This window comes from Xylaria bambusicola (genome assembly GCF_022495145.1).
Source record: "Xylaria bambusicola strain CBS 139988 unplaced genomic scaffold F5B22scaffold_64, whole genome shotgun sequence".
NCBI lineage: Eukaryota > Fungi > Ascomycota > Sordariomycetes > Xylariales > Xylariaceae > Xylaria > Xylaria bambusicola.
This window is the reverse complement of record NW_025953617.1, coordinates 153,108-174,666: the sequence shown is the minus strand read 5'-3', so window position 1 is coordinate 174,666 and position 21,559 is coordinate 153,108. Positions and strand designations below refer to the sequence as shown.

Below are 21,559 nucleotides of genomic sequence, written 5' to 3'. Positions count from 1 at the left end.
CCGTTAGATCTGATCTGATAAGACAAGAATACCCCGTTAAGCTCGGCATGCGCATGCACAGTGCTGCCCAGGGCTTAGGTACTTGAGTTCAGCACTACGGTACTATGTACTTACAATAGTACCTACCTACCCACATGTTCCTAGGCACCTACCTACCTAGTGTAGGTACATACAAGGTAGGAGGTAGTAGGTAGGTAGGATCGAGTACGGTACAAATACAGTACTACCATCAGCCCTCCAGGCATGACCAGCTCTCGCCCAGGGCGCCACCAACTGCCAGGTGCCCCAAGGGTACAGTGTCAAAAGCCATCTCCGAGGCAATGAAATCATCAGCGGTGGGAGCCCCCTGATTCGCCACAAGGCGGGCAACTTCATCATTTGCGACCGAGATCGCCGGCCAGAGGAATAAAGCCCGCTCTTTAGCTCTGCGCCAGACCAGACTTCTCGATAATTCCTCCTTTTAGCATTTCACCTCAATCAACTCTCACACATACCCTTCATCTAACTACCTCTTGAACTTCACCCTGCTAACCCTGCTTACAACTGGAACACGCCCACTGCACCAATATTTCTCCGCATCAGAGTGATATCTACTAGACAACCGCCATGCTGTCGAGGACGCTTGCCAACACGGCGCGCCGCGTTGTGGCGACATCAGCTCCTCGCATCGCCACGCGCTCGACCCTTGGTCCTATGGCCACCAGTATTGCACGTCGCTCCTACCACGAGAAAGTCTTGGATCATTACAACCGGCCGCGCAACGTCGGCTCAATGCAAAAGAACGACATCGATGTTGGTACCGGATTGGTCGGTGCGCCTGCCTGCGGCGATGTCATGAAACTTCAAATCCGTGTCGATCCTAACGACAACCGTATCTCTGATGTCAAGTTCAAGACCTTCGGCTGTGGCAGCGCCATTGCGAGCTCTAGTTATCTTACCGAACTGGTCCGTGGCATGACTTTGGAAGAGGCCGGCAAGATTAAGAACACAGAGATTGCTAAGGAGCTGTGCTTACCGCCTGTTAAGCGTGAGTCATGTGCTTCGCGCAGCCTGGGATAACGACATATGCTGACTACTAGACATAGTGCACTGCTCTATGTTGGCCGAGGACGCCATCAAATCCGCTATTTCCAACTACTACACCAAGAACCCTCAAGCACGTCCTACAAATCTTGCGGGAACCGAGGCCAAACTCGGACCCAGCGAAGTTGTAGCTGCTACTGCGTGAACAGCTTAGCATGTATTTTCATACGAGGTCATGTCAATTTGGAATTCCCTTTGCAATCGGGGCACCTGGTCACGCGAAAACAGAAAGATGGTCCATCACCTGAAGGCGGATGAGTGGGTAGGCCACATTCAATCTTTGATGTACTGCATACAAGTCGTCTCGCTTGAAACAATCACATAATGATTTCGGCGTTGGAGCGTAAGGAGTATGCGAAATAAGGGCTTCTGAGAATGATGCTTTTCATTAAAATCACAAGAACTCATCGCGGTTGCAGAATCAATAGCTACACCAGATTGTCTCTATCATAACGAGAAATGATTTCCAAAACCCCATGTGACTGTTGCTTGTGCTTGCTTATGCTTGTGAGGTACATGTGCTGAGATCTGTGGACACTAGAAGCATGAGTAGTAGCTTGGCCTGCAAGATTATAGCGCCTCCCTTGGATAACTCCTGACAGGTGCCCGTACATGTGGGTTTCTTGTTGTTTTGATCTCTACGTAACACTGCGAATATAATCTTCGGTCACGGTAAATTGTAGGTATGGAAGCTGTGAATATATAGATAGGTATCTATATATCTGGGAGGTAGGTACCTGGATACCTCTTAATGAAGAGTTTGGTGGGGGCGTGGTTTGGCTTATCTTATCACCTTTGGACCCATCTTAATTTTCCCAGTTGCGAATTTCCTACCTAAGTGAAGTTTTCTGGTAGGCCGCCGCCGTTCTTAGCTGCATAGGATTCTTCTCATCCTGCTTAATTTGCATTATATTTGTGTTTGCCGTGTCTACGATATGTCGAAGCATAACCTTGAAGATGCCGATATAGAGGCTACTCTTCCCAGGAAGAAGTCTAAGAAAGACAAGAAAGACAAGGTTCGCAAGGCAAAAACGCACGTGAACGACTCGGCCGTCTCAACGCCGATCCAAAGCGATGTCCAGAATGCAGATGGAACGACGAATGAGGATGGAATGATACTAAAGAAGAGCAAGAAGGCGAAAAAGGACAAGAAGGACAAAAGCGAAAAGAGCCCAGAAAATGGAGACGACAGCGAGAGCGAAACACTAGCTGAAGAGAAAAAGGCTAAGAAGGAGAAGAAGGCCAAGAAGGCCAAGAAGGAGAAAGATGAGAAGAAGAAGAGCCAGAAGCAAGGGCAAGATGCAGACACAGCTGCGAATGGATCGGCCAATGGGCATATAGAGTCGACAGTGTCGAATGGCGAGAATGGCACAGCGCTACCCCTTTCTGTGCCCGAGTCCGAAGTGAAGACCTTTCTGAGCACCCACCAGATCACGGTGGTCGACCCCCTATCAGACAAGCCTCTTCAACCCATCATGAAATTCTCGCAATTGCCACCGTCTCCACTCACTACAAAGAACCCTTTCGCAGCCTTCAAGGCCCCAACACCCATCCAAGCTGCGTCATGGCCATTTGGTCTGTCGGGCCGAGATATCGTCGGAGTTGCAGAGACAGGCTCAGGCAAGACAATCGCGTTCGGCCTACCCCTCGTCAATGCCGTTCTAGACATGCCCAAGACCCAGGGTGGCGGTAGGATACGCGCTGTGGTTGTATCACCTACACGAGAACTCGCCATGCAAACTAATGAAGAGCTCTCTAAATTGGCCAGTCATGTTGGGTTAAAGACAGTCTGTGTATACGGCGGCGCATCCAAAGACGACCAGAGACATCTCCTACGAAAGGCTGACATTATCGTCGCTACCCCTGGCCGACTCAAGGATTTCTTAGAGGAGGGTGCGGTCAAACTAGATAATGCTAGATTCGTAGTGCTTGATGAGGCCGATCGCATGCTTGACAAAGGTTTCGAAGACGACATCAAGAGAATCATTGGATGTACGCCGAAGAAGGAAGAACGTCAGACGCTCATGTTCACGGCGACGTGGCCACAGAGCGTGCAGGCCCTCGCTTTATCATTCATGACTTCGCCGGTTCGCATCCAAATTGGTGGCAATGAGAGCGGAGATCTTCAGGCCAACACGAGAATTGAACAGCGTGTTGAGGTCGTAGACCAACGTGCTAAAGAGGGTCGACTTTTACAGCTTCTTAAAGCGCACCCCAAGAACGAAAGAGTCTTGGTATTTTGCTTGTACAAGAAAGAGGCCACACGCGTCGAAGCTTTCCTGCAGCAGCGTGGGATAAAAGTCGTCGGAATTCATGGCGACTTGAAACAAGAGCAGCGAACCCGGAGCCTTGAGGCCTTCAAGTCAGGTCAGACACCAGTCCTAGTTGCAACAGACGTCGCGGCTCGTGGACTAGACATTCCCGAAGTAAAACTAGTCATCAACTGCACCGTAAGTTTAACGCGTCCCATTCCTACCGTTTTTTTTACCACCCCAAGAAAAATTTTATGTTCTCCCATAGCTCAGTGAGCTTACCTTCTACTAGTTCCCACTCACTATCGAAGACTATGTACATCGCATTGGTCGTACAGGACGGGCTGGCAAGACGGGTCAAGCCATCACCTTATTTACAGAGCATGATAAGGCACACTCTGGAGAGTAAGTCCAATAAGTAAAATCTTCGTCTAGCATCGTAGAAAACTGACTCTTCTTTTGCAGATTAGTTAACATTCTGAAAGCGGCCGGTCAGCCTATACCAGACGAGCTGCTCAAATTTGGAACCACAGTCAAGAAAAAGGCACACAGCACTTATGGTGCCTTCTTCAAGGATGTCGACATGTCGCAGAAAGGCACCAAGATCACGTTTGATGACTAAATCAGATCACAAGTCCAGGAGAACATTCTGTTAAAGTTCAGGGAAAACATCGAAAGTTTCCACTATATGATTCACAATATAAGGTTCATAGGGCATTCCGATGGCCACGTATAGATAGGTAGCAACTCATGAGGTAGTGGCGTTCGGCGTAAGCACTGTCAGGCTATCAGCTGCGCGTTTCCTAGAAGATAAAGCATAGAAAAGAAAAGAAATTGTAGAGGGGATCACAGAAAATCACAAACTTACATAAGACCAACGTAGGGCACCGCGGCAACACCAACCGTTATTAGGTCCTGAAAGACATTTGATGAGATAATGCCCACCGAAATTCCAGCTCTTAACAAGGCAGCCCAGAGCATAGCCGTGCCTAAAACGTAGAGACCAGTCCCACTAGGTACAAGCTCACTCCATCCAAAGTCTACGCCATTTAGTCGAAAGTATTGGGAGATAAAAGCGCCGCTCCATATGATGCGACAAGTCATGTTGATTGCATTTGCGTACACTAGTCCGACGGCCCCCAGGTGAAATATGCGTAGTGAAACAAAGCCAGCGATAGCAAATATGCAGCTGAAGGCACCCATCCAGAGACTTTGACGATGAACCTCAGATTTAGTAGCGATAGATGAAACGAAGGCTTCGGCAACGCCATTCACTGCCAGCAGCGGAATGTACAAACAGTACCTTGCTAGAACGGCACCGGCACCGCTGCCAGACCACCGTGGTCCCGCAACGATCTGCACAAGAAGTGGTGCAGCGTAAGGACCAATGCTGACGACAATGATGCTAAGAAGGACATAGAACTTGAGGAGTGCCTGAAGATCGTTCCGCGCTTTGTGGACCTGCGTCGTCGCCACTGTCTTATCTTGTGTCCTTTTCCCTGCGGTCGACATGGACGGGGATGATAGGAGCTTACTAAAGTAGTTCCGACTACTTTCCTCGATAGGTTGAAAGACAAGGCGAGCGAGAAGACTTCCGTAGTTGTTGGCGAGCGCGTAAACACCCTGAGATTGGGGGTCGGAGAGGATCGAAACGAGGAAAGTGTCGCCCTGCGTCAGGATGTGCTTAACAAGCGACTGAGACATGAGACTAGCAGCCAGTTGAAGGGTAGGCAAGAAAAAGTAGCCGAGGATGTAGCTGTCATTGGGTAGCGGCTGCCCCCTTGCCGCGCTTATTGTCATGTCCCTGCTTAGACGACGTGGGAAGAGGGAGAACCCCTCGGACTTTGCCAGCATGACACCGTACCATAAGTAAACGGTCAGCAGTCCTACACCATATGCAAGCTGGCCGAGGGCAAAGGGCAATACGCCTAAATCCAAGCTTTGCTTCCACCCCCAATTGGCGGCACCAAAGGTAACGAGACATCGCAAGAAAGTGGCTACAGACTCAGCCGCGGCACGGGGTCCGAACCGTAGTCGGTACTGCAAGACGACAAATGCAGGCTCAGAAAGAAGCTCAACCAAAGCGGCGATGCCGTATATATGTAGTGCTGTGTCTAGATATGGCGTTGACGCCGTGGCCACATCGATATATCGAAGGTAAGCCCAGCCCAATCCCAGTGATGATACAAGACCCAGGCCAAGCGACAGGTGGGAGATATTGATGAGGGATTGGCTGTCCCTTGCGCCTGCACTTAGTCCTTCTGACCCCTCGTGTTGAGATTGTCCACTAGGCCTGTTGCCATCTTTACCGTGGCTGCTGTCATTGGTTCCCTGTCGTTGGGTGGCGACGCGCAAACTCTCGCGTGCAAAGAACAAGACTGAAAGGTAATAGACTTCAAGCTGTGCAGACACGCCAAGTCGCTGGGCAGTGAGGAAGCGCAGTAGTAACTGGTTGGCGAGAAAGGTGACAGCGCGCGAGGCGATCTGGAGGATGATGAGAAGCGATGCGCCACGTACTGCCGAACCCGTCTTCACAGTGCTCTTCGCACCAAGTCCATTGCTAGCTGTGTTGAGTGTCGTCGATGCCATTACTCATTAGAAATATGACTAGCAGCCAACCGAGCTGTGAAGGGTTGAGATCTACTGGACGATACCTACCTTATAAATGTCCAGAGCGAAATGGGACCTTGACTGAAGAGCCACGCTCCCCAAGAGGTGTCCTGGTGGTGTATCGTGGCCGCAAATAACCTAAAGTACACAGTGTATAGACCTGCTTTGCGGATGAATAACACTGTATGTTCTTCGAAAAGTGATACCAGCTTGCAAGCCACAATGTATGACTCCGAGAACAACAAACAGTAAGATTTTGATCATCTCGTCCTATTATCACAAGTTATTGAGATTGAGATTGAAACTTCTACAGCACTATGCTTTTGATATTGGCCGGCAATTATCTCAAAGCTTCCCACGCTGCGCATATTTAAGTAAAAGACTACCTACGTCTAAGACAGATAGGTAAATAGGCAGTGCAGCCGCGGCAACACAGTTCATCTGGTCTGGTCAAAAGAACATTCTTGCTCTACCTCAAAGTGAAGAGCAATAGCCTGCCAAAAGACGAGGCTAAGAACGACTGAGTACGCTGGCTGTGGGAGCTTTCTCCTCTTGAGGATATTGACACATCGTCTATCACATGGATGAGCAGTAGATCATAACCATATATGTCGTATTCTAAGATGATTCTAGCCTTATAGTTATATAATCATTAATATATACAGCTCATACCGTGTATCCATGTGTGCCCCAGCCGCCTGTGAATGTGGTCAAATAGAAATGTCGTGAGGCTTGATTATTCCATATTACATAATAAGATGTCAATTAAACATGTGTTATCGTCACACAAATGCCGGTTCGGCTCATCGCTGCCTCTTTTTCTTACACTTGCCAGGGTAAGACGGATAAGTAGAATTCATAGGATCCGAAGGGTATGTAGGCTGCAACGGCGGCTGAGCGCAGTTGCCCGCGATATCACAAGCAATCTTCTCGGCCAGGGCGTATACGGTAGACTCCGGATGTCCCGGTGGCAGAAGTGGGAAGGCCGATGCGTCAACGACGCGCACGTTCTCTACGCCGTACACGCGAGCTTGAGAATCAACCACAGCCATCAGATCGTCCTTCTTCCCCATCTTGTTGGTGCAAGCAGCATGATAGATGGCATTATAGCTTCGGCGAATGGATGCCAGAATCTCTTCATCGGTAGTAACGTTCAGACCTGGATAAATCTCATCGCCTATAGCGAGCTTCTTCATGACATCGGTGGCCCAGAACTCGCGCGCACGCTTGAATGCCGCCACGGCGACATCCACGTCACCAGGGTGAGTCAGCGAGTTGGGGTCAATGATGGGGTGCACAGCCGTATCTGCCGAGGATATCGATACAGTGCCGCGAGAGAGAGACGAAATGACGGCACACACCAGAGTCCCGTAGTTGTAGCCGTCAGCCGGGTCAGCGAAACGTGAGTCGAAGTCGTCGCCCAGCCACGATCCAAGGGAGATGTACTCTGCTTCAGGCCAGTCCTCTGGGAGCTCTGCCAGTGCAGAGACGGTCTCCTTGGACCAGTTTTTTCGGAGGTGGGCGGGAATCTTCTCCCAGCCGATGACGTCCGCCGTCGGGTTAGTGTAGATACCCGTGGCATTGGCCTGGAAAAGCGCCTTCTGCTCAGCAGCAAACTCAGGGTTTATGAGCGATGAGAAGGTGATGGCGTTGATCCGATATGTTATCCCAAAGTAAGTGTGGTCCTGTAGGTTCTGTCCTACACCAGGTCTATCAGCCACGACAGGGATATCCAGTTTCTTCAAAGTCTCAGATGGTCCTACACCCGAAACCATCAACAACTGCGGCGAGCCGAATACGCCAGCCGAAACAATGACTTCCTTGTTAGCCTTCAACGTGTATTGGGCACCCATGGTGTTGACCACTACGCCCGTGGCCTTCTTTTCGTTGTCAAACAGGATCTTCTTGGCCAAGGTCAGGTGATACAGGTACAGGTCAGTGTTCCCGAGATTTGGCTGCAGATACGCCGTAGATGATGAGCTTCGCAACATTGTCTTGCCATCGATCGAAAATGTAGCGTACGACTGACCGATCACTATAATTGGCTGGAATCAGTAATTACTCATTCAAGCAATGCGGGAGTGAGTTCGCGTAGTTACGTGTACTCCTAAGCCATGCTCGTGGTTCTTACAGGCTACCAAAGCCTCCGCAAGCGCCTAAAATAGGAATAAGGGGGAATTCTAGAGATAGCATACGTTTGCCACTATTGAACCCGTCAATTACAGGGAGTCCGATAGCCTTGAGGCCTTCTACTACCCATGTAGCGATTGCTTGGGGCCACTGCATGATTGTGATTAGCTATTACCACTTTCGTTTTGCCGTAAGAGCTCTGGAGTGGGAAGATAACTTCAAGGGATCATCAACCCGAAGATGAGTTCCCCTGTTTCATGTACCGCCCTACGTATCGCAAGACGTTTTCGAGGAGGACTTACGTTCGGATACGCTGCGGCGATGGGGCCATTTTTGCCCACGATGCCCGCGTCATACACAGGTGTTGAGTTTGCGGGCCTTGCATTCACTGGGAAGAAAAGGAGGTCAGTAAGCGTCTTGACGCCAGTGATCTCTCTATCCCAACAATGTGGAAAATCACTCAATCATCAAGCAGAGCAGTAGCGTTTCCGGTTTTTGCATGCCTCCTAAGGGGTCACTTACTGTTGGGCGGCACGAAATGTGTGCTCTTTTGAAACCATGGAAGGAATTTACTCCAGGTGTAGCTGTCATCCCCAACCTCATCGGCCCAGTTCTGGTACGATCCCTCTGTTCCACGTTGATACACCATGAAATTTCTAGCTGAGCCTCCTCCGAACGTCTTGCCTGCCGCGTAGTGGAGTCTTAAGTCGTTGGCGCCCTGCTCCCATGGTCAATGCTCTGGACTATACCGGTGTACGATTTTGGTCGAGATGACTGACAGCTTGCGGCTCCGTTATGTATCCCCAGTCAATCAAGGGCTGCCACTACAACCACTGGCGTCAGTAATTACCCTTTCAGATCAAAGTTTCGGAAGTTCTGCGTACTCCCGAGACACACTTGTGCCCCCAATAGGCAACTATGGCCTCTGGGAGTAAGTAGAATAGGAGAAAACTATTCCAGTGGTTACATACGTCCGTCACGCCCTTGCCTGTGAAAGCACCATCACCCCCGGGAAGCATACTATTATTGCTGTTACTCAGTTCATAGAATGTTCCAGCCTCGACGACAGCAACGGTTCCGGCATGTTGTTCAACTAGTCGTGCAGCTATAGTAAGACCTGCAGTACCACCTCCGACAACGATGTAGTCATACGTCGCATTGTCCCCAGGTGTGCCAAATGACGAACCTAACAGCCGAAAGGGGTCCCCGAGTGCTGAAGCAGAGCCAGCTAGTAGAGCTATCGCCCAAGTCGCAGCCTTCAACATGGTCTTCCAAAGGAGTGAAAGAGAGCGCTTGGTGAGCACGAAAGAGTGACAGCAAGCAATCCTTGGAAATACAAGGGGGATAAAAGCTACCCTCGCAGGGCAGGCTGACTACTTATTGTAACTCCCACCTACACAAGTACTACTAAGTAGTGTAGTGAAGAAGCCTCAGGTGTAAGTCTGCATACCAAGGCGAACCCCTGCTAAAGCTTCAGTCATCATGCTCATCACCAACTAATGTTACGGAGTTAAGGAGCTGACGACTGTGACCTTGTTCTGTGGCTTGCCCTCTAGAGATGTGCAGCATCAGCTTACCCTAACTGGCATTGCTCATCTAGACTATCTGTGTTCTTTACTCTAGCAGGCCTAGCATATGACACACCATATGCTATATCTATATTATTTGTATTTGTATAATCTACCAATGCATGTTGAGAAGCCGAGACGTAGTTTGAGGCATTGGATCCGTCAATAGCCAGATGGATGGCTCTGCTTACACTACATGCGTCGCCGAAAGTGCCCGTGGCACCTGTGTCCATATAACCTGAAGTATTCTGCACTGAACGTCAGCGAGGAAGCGAACTCCGAGTGAAGTCCCAATTAAATAGGGTTAAGACAACTTTGGCCTTTTCCGAAGAGGATGTTTAGTAAGAGTTGGGTTATCTGTGCCTCTAGTGTGGTGTAGATAGGGTGGACTACCAGGAAGATCCCCGCGCTAGACATGGCCGAAACCACGTGGGAGTTGCCATTCAGGGGTCGTCATCGCAATTTGTGTTGCGTTGCATTTTTTAGCGAGATCTGTGACCTGGGAGGCTCTGGGAGGCTCTGGGGGGCTGAAACATGAAATACCACCGGCATGGCCCCAGAGAAAGCGTTGTCTATAGATGCCTCATCAAGACCGCATACGCGTGTAGCCTGTCTAAGAACCTCATGTAAATGAGCAAGTAAATAATGAGAAGCCGTTGCCAGCGCGGTGTTGCGTAGTCATCATCATTAGACCATCGGAATTTTAGGAATAGAGCCCTCCATTTCTTACTCGTAGCTGTCACTAGCAATGCCCTAGTCATACCTAGATGTATATGTACAATGGACAATTGTCATGAGCGTACATGGCTGCGCGAAGGAACAGCCTAATGAGTCTGGGCATGCGGGTCGAACAGGATGCGCGAGTACATAGTAAATACAAGCAAAAGAAGATGGGGAAAAGACGAACGCCAGTTTACTAATCGGAGACTACGCAGGTAGGCTCGAAGTCTCTCCCTCGTTCTTACACTTATTACATTTATATGTCTGTACTTAAGTACACAGGACTGCGGCCACAGCTCCTAAGGTCATTCATTCTCGGGAGCAATTTTAACTCCTTCTGCTGTTTGAATGGTTTAACCAAGAACACGCGACTCGTTACAAAGTATCTGGTCTACACAGCACCGTCTCGCGTGTGTCTAGACACATCAGTCTCAACTAATACTGCCTAAGTATTGTACTGGTGCCGACTAAATTCAACTAATTATACCAGCGGCAGTATTCCGTCATCTACGCGATGTACATAGTAGGCACACATAACAACTCGTGCCGCGGTCCATGCATACCTTGGGTAGGTAAGGAGATACCTACGTATGTAGGGTAGGTCTACCTACAGTAGGAAAAGGTAGATCCTACGGTATTCGGCCATCATTGCGGGTACTCGGCAGCTCATGACGCGCAGGCGGGTCAGAAATTAGGACGCGAACTGAGGGTTTACATATACTTAGGAACGGCTGAGGCCTTTCGCTACAGCGACTGACTACCTACCTATCTGCTACCTACCTACTATGCAGCTTAGGTACTTACTATGTATTTACGATTTTCTTGACAAGCGATTGAATAACACCAGCTTGTGCGCGAAGTCAGCTGACACAAGAGGAGTCTCGTTATGTCGTCATTCTGACTGCAGACTAAGCTGTTGGTAGCCATGTAGGCGGAAAAGTACAACCCACCTGCACTACCTATGTAGGTCGGTATTGAACGATATCGTTACATCATCCACCTTGCTGCTTCATAAATTCGTGAGGTGACTATCCGTTCGATCCCCGCGCCCTACCCCCGGCCCCGGATACCTAACAGTGGGGTGAAGATGGTAGAGGCCAGACCTCGGCCAGATAGAGAGGCCTTCCAGACCCCTTGGACAGACTTTGCGAGAAACATATAGTCGCCAAGCGCGACTCATTCATGTTTCTTCCTTCCGACCTCGAATATTCTCCTGCGTCCCATTCGTCACGTATCGACGAATAATGCGTACAAAATAGCGGTCAATGCTTCGTCAACAATCGGCATACGTAATCCTAAAGACACTATGTAGACCCTGGGGACCGGTTGAATGATATTCGAATCCATGAATTTAAGATGAAAAGAGGACTAATCCCGAGATCCAAATCGGCCAACGTCCATTACAGCGTGTGTACGACTTCAATACACGAACCAAGCACGCAGATAACAAGTAAATACCTACAATACATTGCATTGGAGGCATTTCTGTCTCGTTAGCGGGCTTACATCAGCTGGCTTCTAGAAGCACAGCGCGTCTATCTATGCGTCTATCTATGCGAACCTATCGTACCGTATGATAGGAAATTTGCAGCAGCTCGAGTCTTATAGCAGAGTTATAATCAATCCCAGCTACTTAGGAACCGTTCCTCTTGGGAGACCGGCCGGACTTTCTTTCGTTTAGTTCTTGAGGTCATGCGAGACTCTGAAGCGTATTGGTGTTCCACCTGAGTTCGAGATCTGTATGGTTCGAAGAGCCTAGCTATTTACTCCACTTAAGATCCGAGATAGGTCCTTGAGTTATCATGGGTGTACCGTGTAGTGAAATGATGGCTTAGTGGATCCATGCTTATGCAAATCCTCTTCCAAGCAATACTATAGTTAACACCAGCCAGCGCGTCAAGATGATTTTTGCTCATAATAACTAAACACGGGTGGGCCACAAAGGAAAGTAGAGAGGAGGAAAGGAGACGGGTAATGTACTACAGAGCTGGAAGAAGAGCGCAAGCCAAAGTATTCGAAGAGGTGTCTTTCTTATCTCTTTCTGGCGCCCTCTCGACATTGGAGAAGAGTCTCCGAACCCGTCACGGGAGGGGGCAATAAATTTCTACCTGTAGCGTGATACACTATGTTAGAGCAGAGGCTTGCCAGCATAGATCGAGTCGTTCGTTACATATATATTAAGTATTGCAATATACCCTGAGCGTACCTCGTCGTTCGATGCCTCCAAAGCAGCGTCGATCATGATACGCATTGGTATTTGGAATGCTTAGCTGCCTTGATACCCTCAGGGGTACAAGCTACTACTGTAGTTAGAGTAGTCATTATCGTAACCAATCATTCACGTTTCTGGGCACGAGATTACTTTAACGATTCTTCCAGTCCAGATGTCTGAGCAGCTACATGCCATAGCTCGAGTCCTTCTCTGGAACCAGCAGCATATATGTAGATATAACTGTATACAGGACAGTATTTAAGACGACAAAGTTGTCGTACAGAATGGGTGTAGACTCGAAGCTGGTATGGTTCATTTTCACCAATGCATCAGGTCACTACTATGCAATGCACATTAAACCGTACATTGAACCCCCCCCCCCCCTGTTTACGTATACCTACCTACTCAGTATGTAAGTAAGTATGTAGACGCATCTTAGAACAGAAAACGATCTTGGTCACCGTGAGGACCTATAATGATCGATATCTAGATTGTACACGTGGTGTAAGAGACAATGCCACTGTAGCATGATCCTTCCATACGGCGGCGTTTATACAGTACGTCTCGTCTTGTTGCGGATTTTTTTCCCCATAGCGATTGGCTCATCTCACCACGCGATGATCAACCCTCTCTCAGCATTATAACTTCCGACATGGGTGCCATTGCCGAACGGCCGCACTGTCAGACCACTCTAAGTATACACTATTCTACTCCGTCTTCTTGTCAGACTGCAGCGCGATCTCATTGATGACCAACAGTGAACTAGTACTTGGCACCCCCCCGGCTACCCATAAGTCAGCGCACCAGCCAGCTCTCAACACGGCTTTGACGAGGTCTTGCGCCTGGGCCTGACTGGTATACTGCATATAAGTACGCATGCACTACCACCTAGTCGAGCGTGTAGCTTCGTAGCCGAGTCATGATGCGGCTCAGCCGTGGACCGCTGTGCATGCTAGGTTAATTATCGCGGAGGGGCTCGGCGCTATTCCGGTCAGTGGCCATTTCGGTCAAACTTCCCTGGCTACAATTGGCCGTGACAGAGCCGTGACCAGCAAAACCCTCAGTCCGGCGATCTCGGTCCCCATCGTAGCTTATCTGGGTACTGTCTGGGCTTTTCGTCATCGGGATAGCGAGATAACTTTGCGTACACTGGTCTCCAGCTCCCCACCGCAATCGGACCGGCTCGAGAGCCTTGCAAATCCTAGCAACGACCGTAATGCCCATTCCCTGTGCTTTCTACGTTTTCCTGACCCTTTTCGCTATCCTCGTATCCTTTTCACGTATCAGACCAACCCCGGCCTCGTGCTTCTTCGTAGTCCGCCCAGCACAAACGCCGGCTCCTCGCCTCCCCCCTTTCCCCCGTAAATTCACACTGCCACTAGCTCTCACCCCATCTTCTCGACCCCATGGGTTTCGCCCCAACTGCCTGCCTTTCTCCGTGCTTTTGCCCATGGGTCATTGCGCCCCGTATTTTGGTATTGCGAACCATGATCCGCTTCTTCTAGTATAGATTCTGGGGCGGCCGAGTCTTGGTCTAGACAGCACAAACGGACCCCCCGGTGCGCCCTGCCTCTAGTGTATTCACCGTATTAGCGTAAGTAAAGAAATGTGGTGGTCACCAGGTCTGTTTCCAGAAATGGAGTTTCCTGACGTTTATAGATCTTAGTCGTGGACATATAAAGGATTGTTCCCCAGACTTCTCCATTGGGGTATTTCCCTAGACACCGTGCTTCAATCTTCTGGCTGGGACGAATTCGGAAGACGCAAATAGGCCAGACCAGCGAGTCTTTGCAGGCAACACAGGCCAACTACAGCGGTCATCTTCCCAACACGAACCAATTTTCACCATGACTGTCATGGCTATTCCGCGGCGTGAGGAGCAGGCCGGCAAGGCATGGCCTGCCATCGCCATCGGCTGTTTCGTGGCATTTGGTGGTGTTTTGTTTGGGTATGTCTCCTAACTCTCGGCCACCCGACATCACAGGGCTTATGTCATTAACGTGATGCTCTAGCTATGATACTGGTACCATCAGTGGTATCCTTACCATGCCGTACTGGCGCGAGCTCTTCTCCACCGGCTACGTGAACGCCGCCGGTGAGCCAGACGTAACGCCTTCACAATCGTCTGCAATCGTCTCTATTCTATCCGCTGGAACATTCTTCGGTGCTCTTGGTTCTCCCTTCCTTGCCGATACCATTGGTCGACGATGGGCCTTGATCGCTTCGTGCTGGGTTTTCAACCTTGGCGTCGCCCTACAAACTGCAGCAACTGCTATCCCTCTATTCCTTGCTGGCAGATTCTTCGCAGGTTTTGGAGTTGGTCTCATCTCTGCCCTCAGTAAGTCTACTTTGATTCAGAATATCGTTGTGACTTCGTTGTTTGTTGACACTCTTTATAGTCCCCTTGTACCAAAGTGAGACTGCCCCGAAATGGATCCGAGGTGCTATCGTCGGTGGCTACCAGTTTGCCATCACTATCGGTCTACTTTTGGCCGCTATTGTGAACAACTCCACTCAGAACCGTGACGACTCCGGTAGCTACCGGATCCCAATCGCCATTCAGTTCGCCTGGGCCATCATCCTGATTGTTGGTATGCTGTTGCTTCCTGAGACCCCGCGGTTCTTGGTCAAGCAAGGAAAGCAGGAACAGGCTGCCCGCGCTCTCGGCCAACTGCGAAGACTTCCAGCAGATCACCCTGCCATTGCCTCTGAGTTGGCAGAGATTCGCGCCAGCCACGAATATGAGCTCAGCCTTGGCCAGGCCAGTTACATCGACTGCTTCCGTGGACCGATGATCAAGCGCCAGCTTACTGGTATGGGTGCGCAAGCTCTACAGCAGCTGACAGGTATCAACTTCATCTTCTACTACGGAACACAATACTTCAAGAACTCAGGTATCGAGAACCCTTTCATCATCTCTGTCATTACTTCAGTCATCAATGTCGTGTCCACCCTTCCCGGCTTGTGGGCCGTCGACAAATTCGGCCGTCGCCCGCTTCTCCTTTGGGGTGCCATTGGCATGTGCATCGGACATCTCGTAGTCGCCGTCATTGGTACTACCACCACTGGACAGGATTCCATGGGTAACATCATTGTCTACAACGTGACTGCCCAGAAGGCTAGCATTGCCTTTATCGCCATCTTCATTTTCTTCTTTGCATCTACCTGGGGTCCCCTCTGCTGGGTCGTTACGGGCGAGATCTTCCCATTGAAGACCCGAGCAAAGAGTTTGAGTTTGACAACTGCCTCCAACGTAAGCCGTCGAGCCTGGCCATCTAATTATCACGTGTTGCTAACTCAATGAATAGTGGCTTCTCAACTTCATTATCGCCTTCGTCACCCCTTACTTGGTTGATTATGGCCCGAACTACGCCAACCTGCAGTCCAAGGTCTTCTTCATCTGGTTCGGTGCCTGCTTCCTCTGTATTGCCTTCGTGTACTTCTACATCTACGAGACAAAGGGCTTGTCCCTTGAAGAGGTCGACGAGATGTACAAAGAGTGCAAGAACGCTCGCGAGAGTCTCACCTGGACTCCCTCTTCTGGCTTCCGTCAGAGGCACGAAGCTTCGTCTCATGGGGAGAGCAATGAGAAGCCTGGCCTAGACGAGGCTATTGTGCAGCACTCTGATGGAACGGCAACACCTTGATAGAGTATTTGTAAACCTAGCTCTACGGAACGAGCATTATATAGCAGCAAGACTTAGGCTCTTGTAATTTTAGAAGTGCTTTTGATGTTCTTCAAATTGATCAAAAAGGTTATGAACTAGTTACCATTGCATTTACACTTCCTTGATTACAATAGTATAATACAACCAGCTTTAGGTTCTTCAAGGGTGAATCCTTTCATCGTCCAGAGACCCCTTTCCAGGCTAAGGCCGTAGCTCCATACATATTGACCCTCTTGCCTGTGATCAATATTCGTAGATATTTCATACATTTTACGGCTTATGGTCCATGTTTATTACGACCCCTCCATTCCTTCTCATCAGAGATTTTGCAGAGTTCTTCTTCGCAGAACACATGGTGCTGACCATATAAGGATGGCTGTTGAGGGAGGATAGCGGTGGCCGGCATATGAATTTTGTCAAGTCTAGGCATTAAAGGGGGTCGCGAGGCGGTGGCCCCTTGATAGTTAGTATCGGGCCATAACATCATACCCTAGGTGATCGGTCCATACCAGGCATTCCTGCCATGCTTCAATCCTTGGGTAATTATATGAGACATATAGCTGGTTTGTTCAACCCTCGCAATCAGCAAGCCCGATCCCATGTTTAACACTTACTACTTGCCTAATTGAGCATGCATATTTTATTGGACCCCAAATGCACCCTATCGACATGCATAGCGTACGAAATCGACAGATATCCGAAGAGAAATAATTGCTGCGAAGCTGCTGAACCTCGGCCTCCAAGTCTTGACCCCTCATCGCCGTCTCATCTAGGTAGCCTAACCTCGGTAGCCTAACCTCGGTGGTTGCTATTAATGCGTTATCAACCTTCACTCTGTGTAACCCAAACAATGGAAGGATTTATATGCATCGATCAAGCAAACTGTTGAGTTGAGAGTCGGCCAGAAAGGAAAGCGGTACAGTGACTCGAGATGAATATGTTCAACTACCCTACTAAGGTTAGCCATTGACCCGAGCGAAGAGGAGCCTGCAGTGCAGCCATCAAAATGGCACCAGTCACAAGTTTCTATGTTGAGGACCCATACATCTATATGAATGGATTCAATGGCTATCATCAGTGGGCACTCTAACCATGACTCTCATCCATGGCGGATAATTAACGGCGAATAGATCGGAAGCCGTAGCTAGAGCAAATCCGAGCGTCATTAACAGCCCACAAAACCCTCCGTTTGGACTCCGAACAGAGAGAATCTCAAACTCATCTTTCGTAGCTCCAAGCCGTGAGCGGAATTTCCACACATGGCTCTACCGTATCAACAGTTCCTTGCAGCGCACTCATTTCACACTTCTTGACAGCACCTCCGAGAGTGCAAATCCACCCGTACCAAATCATATCACGCCCGATTCCTATATATGGCCAACTATTCCGGTAGCCGACGGCGCAGATTGGACGCAGCAGAAGCTTCTAGGCCGCAATGGGGATCCTCAGAAAAAGTCGGGGTGCGCTATTTGGGTATTTAGCGTCACAGGGGATATGTCTGCGCGAACCGCATTCTCTTGCCTCGATGGCGAGATGTTGATTGTACCACAATCTGGGGCGCTAGATATTCAGACCGAGGTTGGGAAACTTGTTATACGACAAAACGAGATTGCAGTGATTCCACGAGGTATTCGCCATAGGGTAACGCTGAAAGCTGGTCGTCCTGCCCGAGGCTACGTATTCGAGCTCTTCGAAGGTCACTTCGAGCTCCCTGCCCTAGGGGTGATAGGATCTACAGGTTTGGCCAATGTGCGCGATTTCCAGATTCCCGTCGCTCACTTCGACGGCAACGTAGTCGAGGACGACCAAGGCGACAAGGTCGTCAAGGCAAGTGATGACGGGGACTGGAGAATCATATCTCGTCTTAACGGGCAATTATGGACATGTATGCAGAATCACACCCCCTTTGACGTAGTTGCGTGGCACGGAACTTGTTACCCGTATAAATACGACCTTGCACGCTTCTGTGTTATGGGTAACACCCTCTTCGATCATCATGACCCGTCTCTGTACACGGTGCTTACTGCGCCGTCGTATGGCAAGGCACCTGGAACAGCCGTCATGGATTTCGCCGTCGTTCCACCTCGATGGCAAGTTGCCAAGGATTCGCTTTGGATCCCTTATTACCATCGGAACGTGATGCAAGAGTTTTTCTTTCCAATTATCTACGAACAGTCTCCCAGCATCCCTTTCAATAGTGGCCATGAATTTGGCCCATTCGTGGGCGGCCTGCATGGTTCCATGGTTGCACACGGATCGCCAGAGAACGAATATCTGCGGGCCACCGACATCGATACGACAAAGCCTATCAAGGTCAACGCCGACGGTATGATGATCGCACTTGTGGAGACAGAACTGCCATTCTATCTAAGCAAATGGGCATTCCAGAGTGCTGTGAAGAACTTCAACGGCAAAACAAGCTCGAAGTTGTAGTTGCCAGCGCGTTCTGGGAGCAAGAGCACTCCTAGAAGAAGCCATCAATCTGATACAAAGCAGGTCGAGCTGAAGAGTGAAAGGAGTGTATAATCGGAACTTTCACTGAACATTAAGTCTTCGTGTGATTCAAGGACCATCTTGGTTCTACCACTAGTGGGCTTACTAGAAGCTGCTCCGAGAGTCAGCCCAATCCCACTGACATTCATACTATACTGACAATTACATGAGTAATTTCGGTCATGGGAGTAGACAAAAGGGGTCATGCCTTCTTCGGATCTCTCTTTCTCGTATACAAATATTTGCATCAGAGTTTGTGACTATTATAAGGATAATCTATTCTAAGGTATCTCTCTATTCTATATATGCAAACCGTGAAATCCATGTCCAATTGCCCAGTCACATATAGCCCGGCCAAGCTCTTGCATGGTCTTAGCATCCAAACAGACCAGGTAACTGGTCTTGTTAAATCCATCAAGGATAACGCTGAGAAGTACCCCATCATCTTCGTCGCCGTCTCCATCTCCATCTCTAGCGTGTTTTGGACGAGGTACAAATATTGCCTCTCCTGGTGTATGACCTTTAGGTCCCCGCCAGCACAATGTTTGACGTGTAGTTAGATCCGTTTTGACGATGATGTCGTGTAGAGTGCTATAGCCGCGGTTAGCTAAGCTATAGACGTAACGATATCTTTTCGTTGCGTAATCTGGGTTGATAGTTGGAAGTTCGCCGGCGTGCGGCGCTTTGATTTCAAAAATAGTCTCTGCAATCCGAGGGATTTTGCCTGTCTTTTCAGCAGGGACTCTGAACCTGCGTCTCACTACTCTTGGAAGACAATTGCGTATGCGCTGCTCATCCTTCAGATATAATTCCTCTTTGTCCTGATTGTTCAGGAGCACATCCATCTCAAATGCACGTATTATATCTGTCGAAGGGTACTCAACCACATCACAAAACACATCTATATCACCCGTAAATTCATTATAATCTTCGAATGAGTTGATACTGTGGAAGAAGAATCCTGCAGGAGTTTCAAATGTAGCCACAACCCCACGGTCATGGCGGCGGTCTACAATGAACCACTTGCATATCTTGGAACGATCAAACGGCTCTATAGCGTCAACTATATTGCCACTCCATGGAACTGAGATGCCCATATATCCCAGGTGAGAAGAAGGGATACATAGGATCACGAAGGATGGCGATAAGAAGAAGGAGTGAATATAAGCTGGCTTCAGGTCCAATGCTGAAATGGTTGCTAGTATGTCGGTTGTGCCACTGGTCGAATTGGTGCGGAAGACTCGATAGGTAGCATAAAGGCCCATGTCGAGATTGAAGTTGAAGAGATCTCCAGTTTCCGGGTCTCTTTGTGCGTGGGCTGAACTAAGAGGTCCCTTCAGTAGGGGATGGAGTATTTGCTGTTTCGCCAGACCGATCGGTTCTAAAGTGTCAGGACTAATCTCTTGTAGCCGACTTGCATCCGTGGCTAGAAAGAGTGCTTTACTGCGTGTTCTGTGGCCCGAGGTCGTCTGTTCTGTTTTCGTTACAAGTCCAGGCAGGTCAGCATGTACCGTGACACACACATTGGCCGACGCAGGCATCGGTTGCTGCTCCTCGCGCTTGAACACACTCATAAGTTTACCAAAAACACCAATACATGGGTCTTGGCGTTGACCAAAGCTCAAGCGTGGCAACCGACCAGTTTGTCGGATGGCGTCAACGTAGTCCTCAGCTTGGTGCCGAGAACTATATAGAACCCGCACCAGGCCTTTTGGGCCATTGGGATCAGAGACGATGTCAAATTTGTGTGTATGGGCGAACCCGTCAAACCAATGTGTGGTCTTGAATGTTCCCTTTGGTGTGTTCTCGACAGTGTACCCTCCTGGACCAGTGCGATAGAGCGTTCCTGCTGCCCATGTGGGTATGGACCCTGTCACTTTCAGTTCGACAGGTCCACGGATCTCTGTCAAGCCCTCGAACTAAAAGAAAGATTAGTGCTATTCTTAAGACGGACGTCTGATGAGTGACGGACTCCAGCTTCGTTGGGCCAATCATCAAACTTCCCAGCCGACCAGGTCTTCACTGCGCGCTCATAGTCCCGCTCTTCATCATCTGGCCTGGCCATGTGTGTATCTCTAATGGTGTCTGTTGTTACAGACATGGCGACAAGCGAGTGGATGGGATTGGGGTTAGATTGTAGGATACAGCCTTTGCAGATCGATTGTTGTTGTCCTAGCACAAGGATTGATACAGAAGAATGAGCAACTGTAATGAGACCTGAGAACTTTAGTAGTGTTTTCGTCGTAGCCCGCAAGCCTACGAGGACTGAGCGAGGGAGATGGTAGATAGAAGGAATCGAAATATGTAGCAGACAAGTAGGTTCGCGGATTGAATCACCATGAGGCAATGCGGCTCAGAGGTGAAGACTAATTGTGATGGGCGATCGGAAAAGCGAGGATGCCGTGTTGCAAACTTCTGTATAGGTAGGTACCTAGACAGGCAGCTATACAGGAAGGAAAAAGAGAAAAGGGGATAAAAAAAAAAAGCAGGGCAAATTAGATGACGGCGTTCATTATCTACAATCGAGGAGCTAAGACATTGCATTTACCTATTTTGCTAGATATATCCCAACTTCGGTAGGTGGGCTGGCTGTTGTCTTTTTGTGGCGGCTAGTCGATGATGTAATGATGTAATTGATGATGTTGGGCAACAGAGCCTTAACGCGTGGCTCGAGGCTAGACTACGCAATGCGAAACAGGAGGCTAGCCAGTATGTATCTGCCTACGGCGAGTTCAAAACGAAGGTCGGCAGTAGGGTACGAGATTTGTGCAGTTTCGAAGGGCGTGGTTCGAAGTGTCTTGATAGGTATAAACACTAAGCGTA

At 49.3% G+C, this 21,559-nt stretch overlaps 9 protein-coding genes across 9 annotated transcripts; 4 read left to right on the top strand and 5 right to left on the bottom strand.

The window, feature by feature from the left end:
* Positions 1–71: 71 nt before the first annotated feature.
* On the bottom strand, positions 72–492 carry F5B22DRAFT_486909 (uncharacterized protein). The gene has a single exon (XM_047972298.1). The coding sequence runs from the start codon at positions 376–378 to the stop codon at positions 157–159; it is 222 nt and encodes a 73-aa protein (XP_047826265.1). The 5' UTR covers positions 379–492; the 3' UTR covers positions 72–156.
* F5B22DRAFT_625896 (NifU-like N terminal domain-containing protein) lies at positions 72–1,556 on the top strand. The gene is made up of 2 exons (XM_047976198.1): positions 72–1,027; positions 1,086–1,556. The coding sequence occupies exons 1-2, from the start codon at positions 607–609 to the stop codon at positions 1,226–1,228; spliced, it is 564 nt and encodes a 187-aa protein (XP_047826264.1). The 5' UTR covers positions 72–606; the 3' UTR covers positions 1,229–1,556.
* Positions 1,557–1,917: 361 nt separating this feature from the next.
* F5B22DRAFT_486914 (P-loop containing nucleoside triphosphate hydrolase protein) lies at positions 1,918–4,078 on the top strand. The gene is made up of 4 exons (XM_047972299.1): positions 1,918–2,306; positions 2,334–3,533; positions 3,628–3,740; positions 3,801–4,078. Exons 1-4 carry the CDS (start codon positions 2,019–2,021, stop codon positions 3,955–3,957), a joined length of 1,758 nt encoding a protein of 585 aa, XP_047826263.1. The 5' UTR covers positions 1,918–2,018; the 3' UTR covers positions 3,958–4,078.
* On the bottom strand, positions 3,827–6,037 carry F5B22DRAFT_486917 (Rft-1-domain-containing protein). The gene is made up of 2 exons (XM_047972300.1): positions 4,204–6,037; positions 3,827–4,112 (listed from the first exon to the last, which is right to left on the bottom strand). The coding sequence occupies exons 1-2, from the start codon at positions 5,922–5,924 to the stop codon at positions 4,043–4,045; spliced, it is 1,791 nt and encodes a 596-aa protein (XP_047826262.1). The 5' UTR covers positions 5,925–6,037; the 3' UTR covers positions 3,827–4,042.
* Positions 6,038–6,425: 388 nt separating this feature from the next.
* On the bottom strand, positions 6,426–9,516 carry F5B22DRAFT_625891 (putative glucose-methanol-choline oxidoreductase). The gene is made up of 6 exons (XM_047976197.1): positions 9,047–9,516; positions 8,855–8,899; positions 8,598–8,793; positions 8,378–8,463; positions 8,141–8,225; positions 6,426–7,980 (listed from the first exon to the last, which is right to left on the bottom strand). Exons 1-6 carry the CDS (start codon positions 9,338–9,340, stop codon positions 6,749–6,751), a joined length of 1,938 nt encoding a protein of 645 aa, XP_047826261.1. The 5' UTR covers positions 9,341–9,516; the 3' UTR covers positions 6,426–6,748.
* A 4,630-nt stretch (positions 9,517–14,146) lies between these two features.
* Positions 14,147–16,411, top strand: F5B22DRAFT_625884 (high-affinity glucose transporter RGT2). The gene is made up of 4 exons (XM_047976196.1): positions 14,147–14,523; positions 14,588–14,913; positions 14,975–15,828; positions 15,884–16,411. Exons 1-4 carry the CDS (start codon positions 14,423–14,425, stop codon positions 16,220–16,222), a joined length of 1,620 nt encoding a protein of 539 aa, XP_047826260.1. The 5' UTR covers positions 14,147–14,422; the 3' UTR covers positions 16,223–16,411.
* Positions 16,412–16,990: 579 nt separating this feature from the next.
* Positions 16,991–18,856, top strand: F5B22DRAFT_486675 (homogentisate 1,2-dioxygenase). The gene is made up of 2 exons (XM_047972296.1): positions 16,991–17,320; positions 17,374–18,856. The coding sequence occupies exons 1-2, from the start codon at positions 17,250–17,252 to the stop codon at positions 18,674–18,676; spliced, it is 1,374 nt and encodes a 457-aa protein (XP_047826259.1). The 5' UTR covers positions 16,991–17,249; the 3' UTR covers positions 18,677–18,856.
* Positions 18,856–21,365, bottom strand: F5B22DRAFT_486763 (carotenoid oxygenase). The gene is made up of 3 exons (XM_047972297.1): positions 21,285–21,365; positions 20,709–20,953; positions 18,856–20,655 (listed from the first exon to the last, which is right to left on the bottom strand). Exons 2-3 carry the CDS (start codon positions 20,835–20,837, stop codon positions 19,036–19,038), a joined length of 1,749 nt encoding a protein of 582 aa, XP_047826258.1. The 5' UTR covers positions 20,838–20,953; positions 21,285–21,365; the 3' UTR covers positions 18,856–19,035.
* On the bottom strand, positions 20,863–21,422 carry F5B22DRAFT_486667 (uncharacterized protein). Its single transcript, XM_047972295.1, has one exon. The coding sequence runs from the start codon at positions 21,278–21,280 to the stop codon at positions 20,993–20,995; it is 288 nt and encodes a 95-aa protein (XP_047826257.1). The 5' UTR covers positions 21,281–21,422; the 3' UTR covers positions 20,863–20,992.
* Positions 21,423–21,559: the final 137 nt, after the last annotated feature.

Excerpts from the sequence above, each read along its gene's own strand:
- F5B22DRAFT_486909 (XM_047972298.1), bottom strand. The coding sequence starts at position 378 with ATGATGAAGTTGCCCGCCTTGTGGCGAATCAGGGGGCTCCCACCGCTG.
- F5B22DRAFT_625896 (XM_047976198.1), top strand. The coding sequence starts at position 607 with ATGCTGTCGAGGACGCTTGCCAACACGGCGCGCCGCGTTGTGGCGACA. Across the intron at positions 1,028-1,085 it reads GTGCTTACCGCCTGTTAAGC|TGCACTGCTCTATGTTGGCC; the intron begins GTGAGTCATGTG and ends TACTAGACATAG.
- F5B22DRAFT_486914 (XM_047972299.1), top strand. The coding sequence starts at position 2,019 with ATGTCGAAGCATAACCTTGAAGATGCCGATATAGAGGCTACTCTTCCC. Across the intron at positions 2,307-2,333 it reads CACTAGCTGAAGAGAAAAAG|GCCAAGAAGGAGAAAGATGA; the intron begins GCTAAGAAGGAG and ends AAGGCCAAGAAG. Across the intron at positions 3,741-3,800 it reads GATAAGGCACACTCTGGAGA|ATTAGTTAACATTCTGAAAG; the intron begins GTAAGTCCAATA and ends CTTCTTTTGCAG.
- F5B22DRAFT_486917 (XM_047972300.1), bottom strand. The coding sequence starts at position 5,924 with ATGGCATCGACGACACTCAACACAGCTAGCAATGGACTTGGTGCGAAG. Across the intron at positions 4,113-4,203 it reads GTGCCCTACGTTGGTCTTAT|TGCTTACGCCGAACGCCACT; the intron begins GTAAGTTTGTGA and ends ATAGCCTGACAG.
- F5B22DRAFT_625891 (XM_047976197.1), bottom strand. The coding sequence starts at position 9,340 with ATGTTGAAGGCTGCGACTTGGGCGATAGCTCTACTAGCTGGCTCTGCT. Across the intron at positions 8,794-8,854 it reads ACATAACGGAGCCGCAAGCT|GGCGCCAACGACTTAAGACT; the intron begins GTCAGTCATCTC and ends CCATGGGAGCAG. Across the intron at positions 8,226-8,377 it reads TCGCCGCAGCGTATCCGAAC|TGGCCCCAAGCAATCGCTAC; the intron begins GTAAGTCCTCCT and ends ACAATCATGCAG.
- F5B22DRAFT_625884 (XM_047976196.1), top strand. The coding sequence starts at position 14,423 with ATGACTGTCATGGCTATTCCGCGGCGTGAGGAGCAGGCCGGCAAGGCA. Across the intron at positions 14,524-14,587 it reads TTTGGTGGTGTTTTGTTTGG|CTATGATACTGGTACCATCA; the intron begins GTATGTCTCCTA and ends GTGATGCTCTAG. Across the intron at positions 15,829-15,883 it reads GTTTGACAACTGCCTCCAAC|TGGCTTCTCAACTTCATTAT; the intron begins GTAAGCCGTCGA and ends CTCAATGAATAG.
- F5B22DRAFT_486675 (XM_047972296.1), top strand. The coding sequence starts at position 17,250 with ATGGCACCAGTCACAAGTTTCTATGTTGAGGACCCATACATCTATATG. Across the intron at positions 17,321-17,373 it reads GGATTCAATGGCTATCATCA|ATCGGAAGCCGTAGCTAGAG; the intron begins GTGGGCACTCTA and ends AACGGCGAATAG.
- F5B22DRAFT_486763 (XM_047972297.1), bottom strand. The coding sequence starts at position 20,837 with ATGTCTGTAACAACAGACACCATTAGAGATACACACATGGCCAGGCCA. Across the intron at positions 20,656-20,708 it reads ATTGGCCCAACGAAGCTGGA|TTCGAGGGCTTGACAGAGAT; the intron begins GTCCGTCACTCA and ends TCTTTCTTTTAG.
- F5B22DRAFT_486667 (XM_047972295.1), bottom strand. The coding sequence starts at position 21,280 with ATGCAATGTCTTAGCTCCTCGATTGTAGATAATGAACGCCGTCATCTA.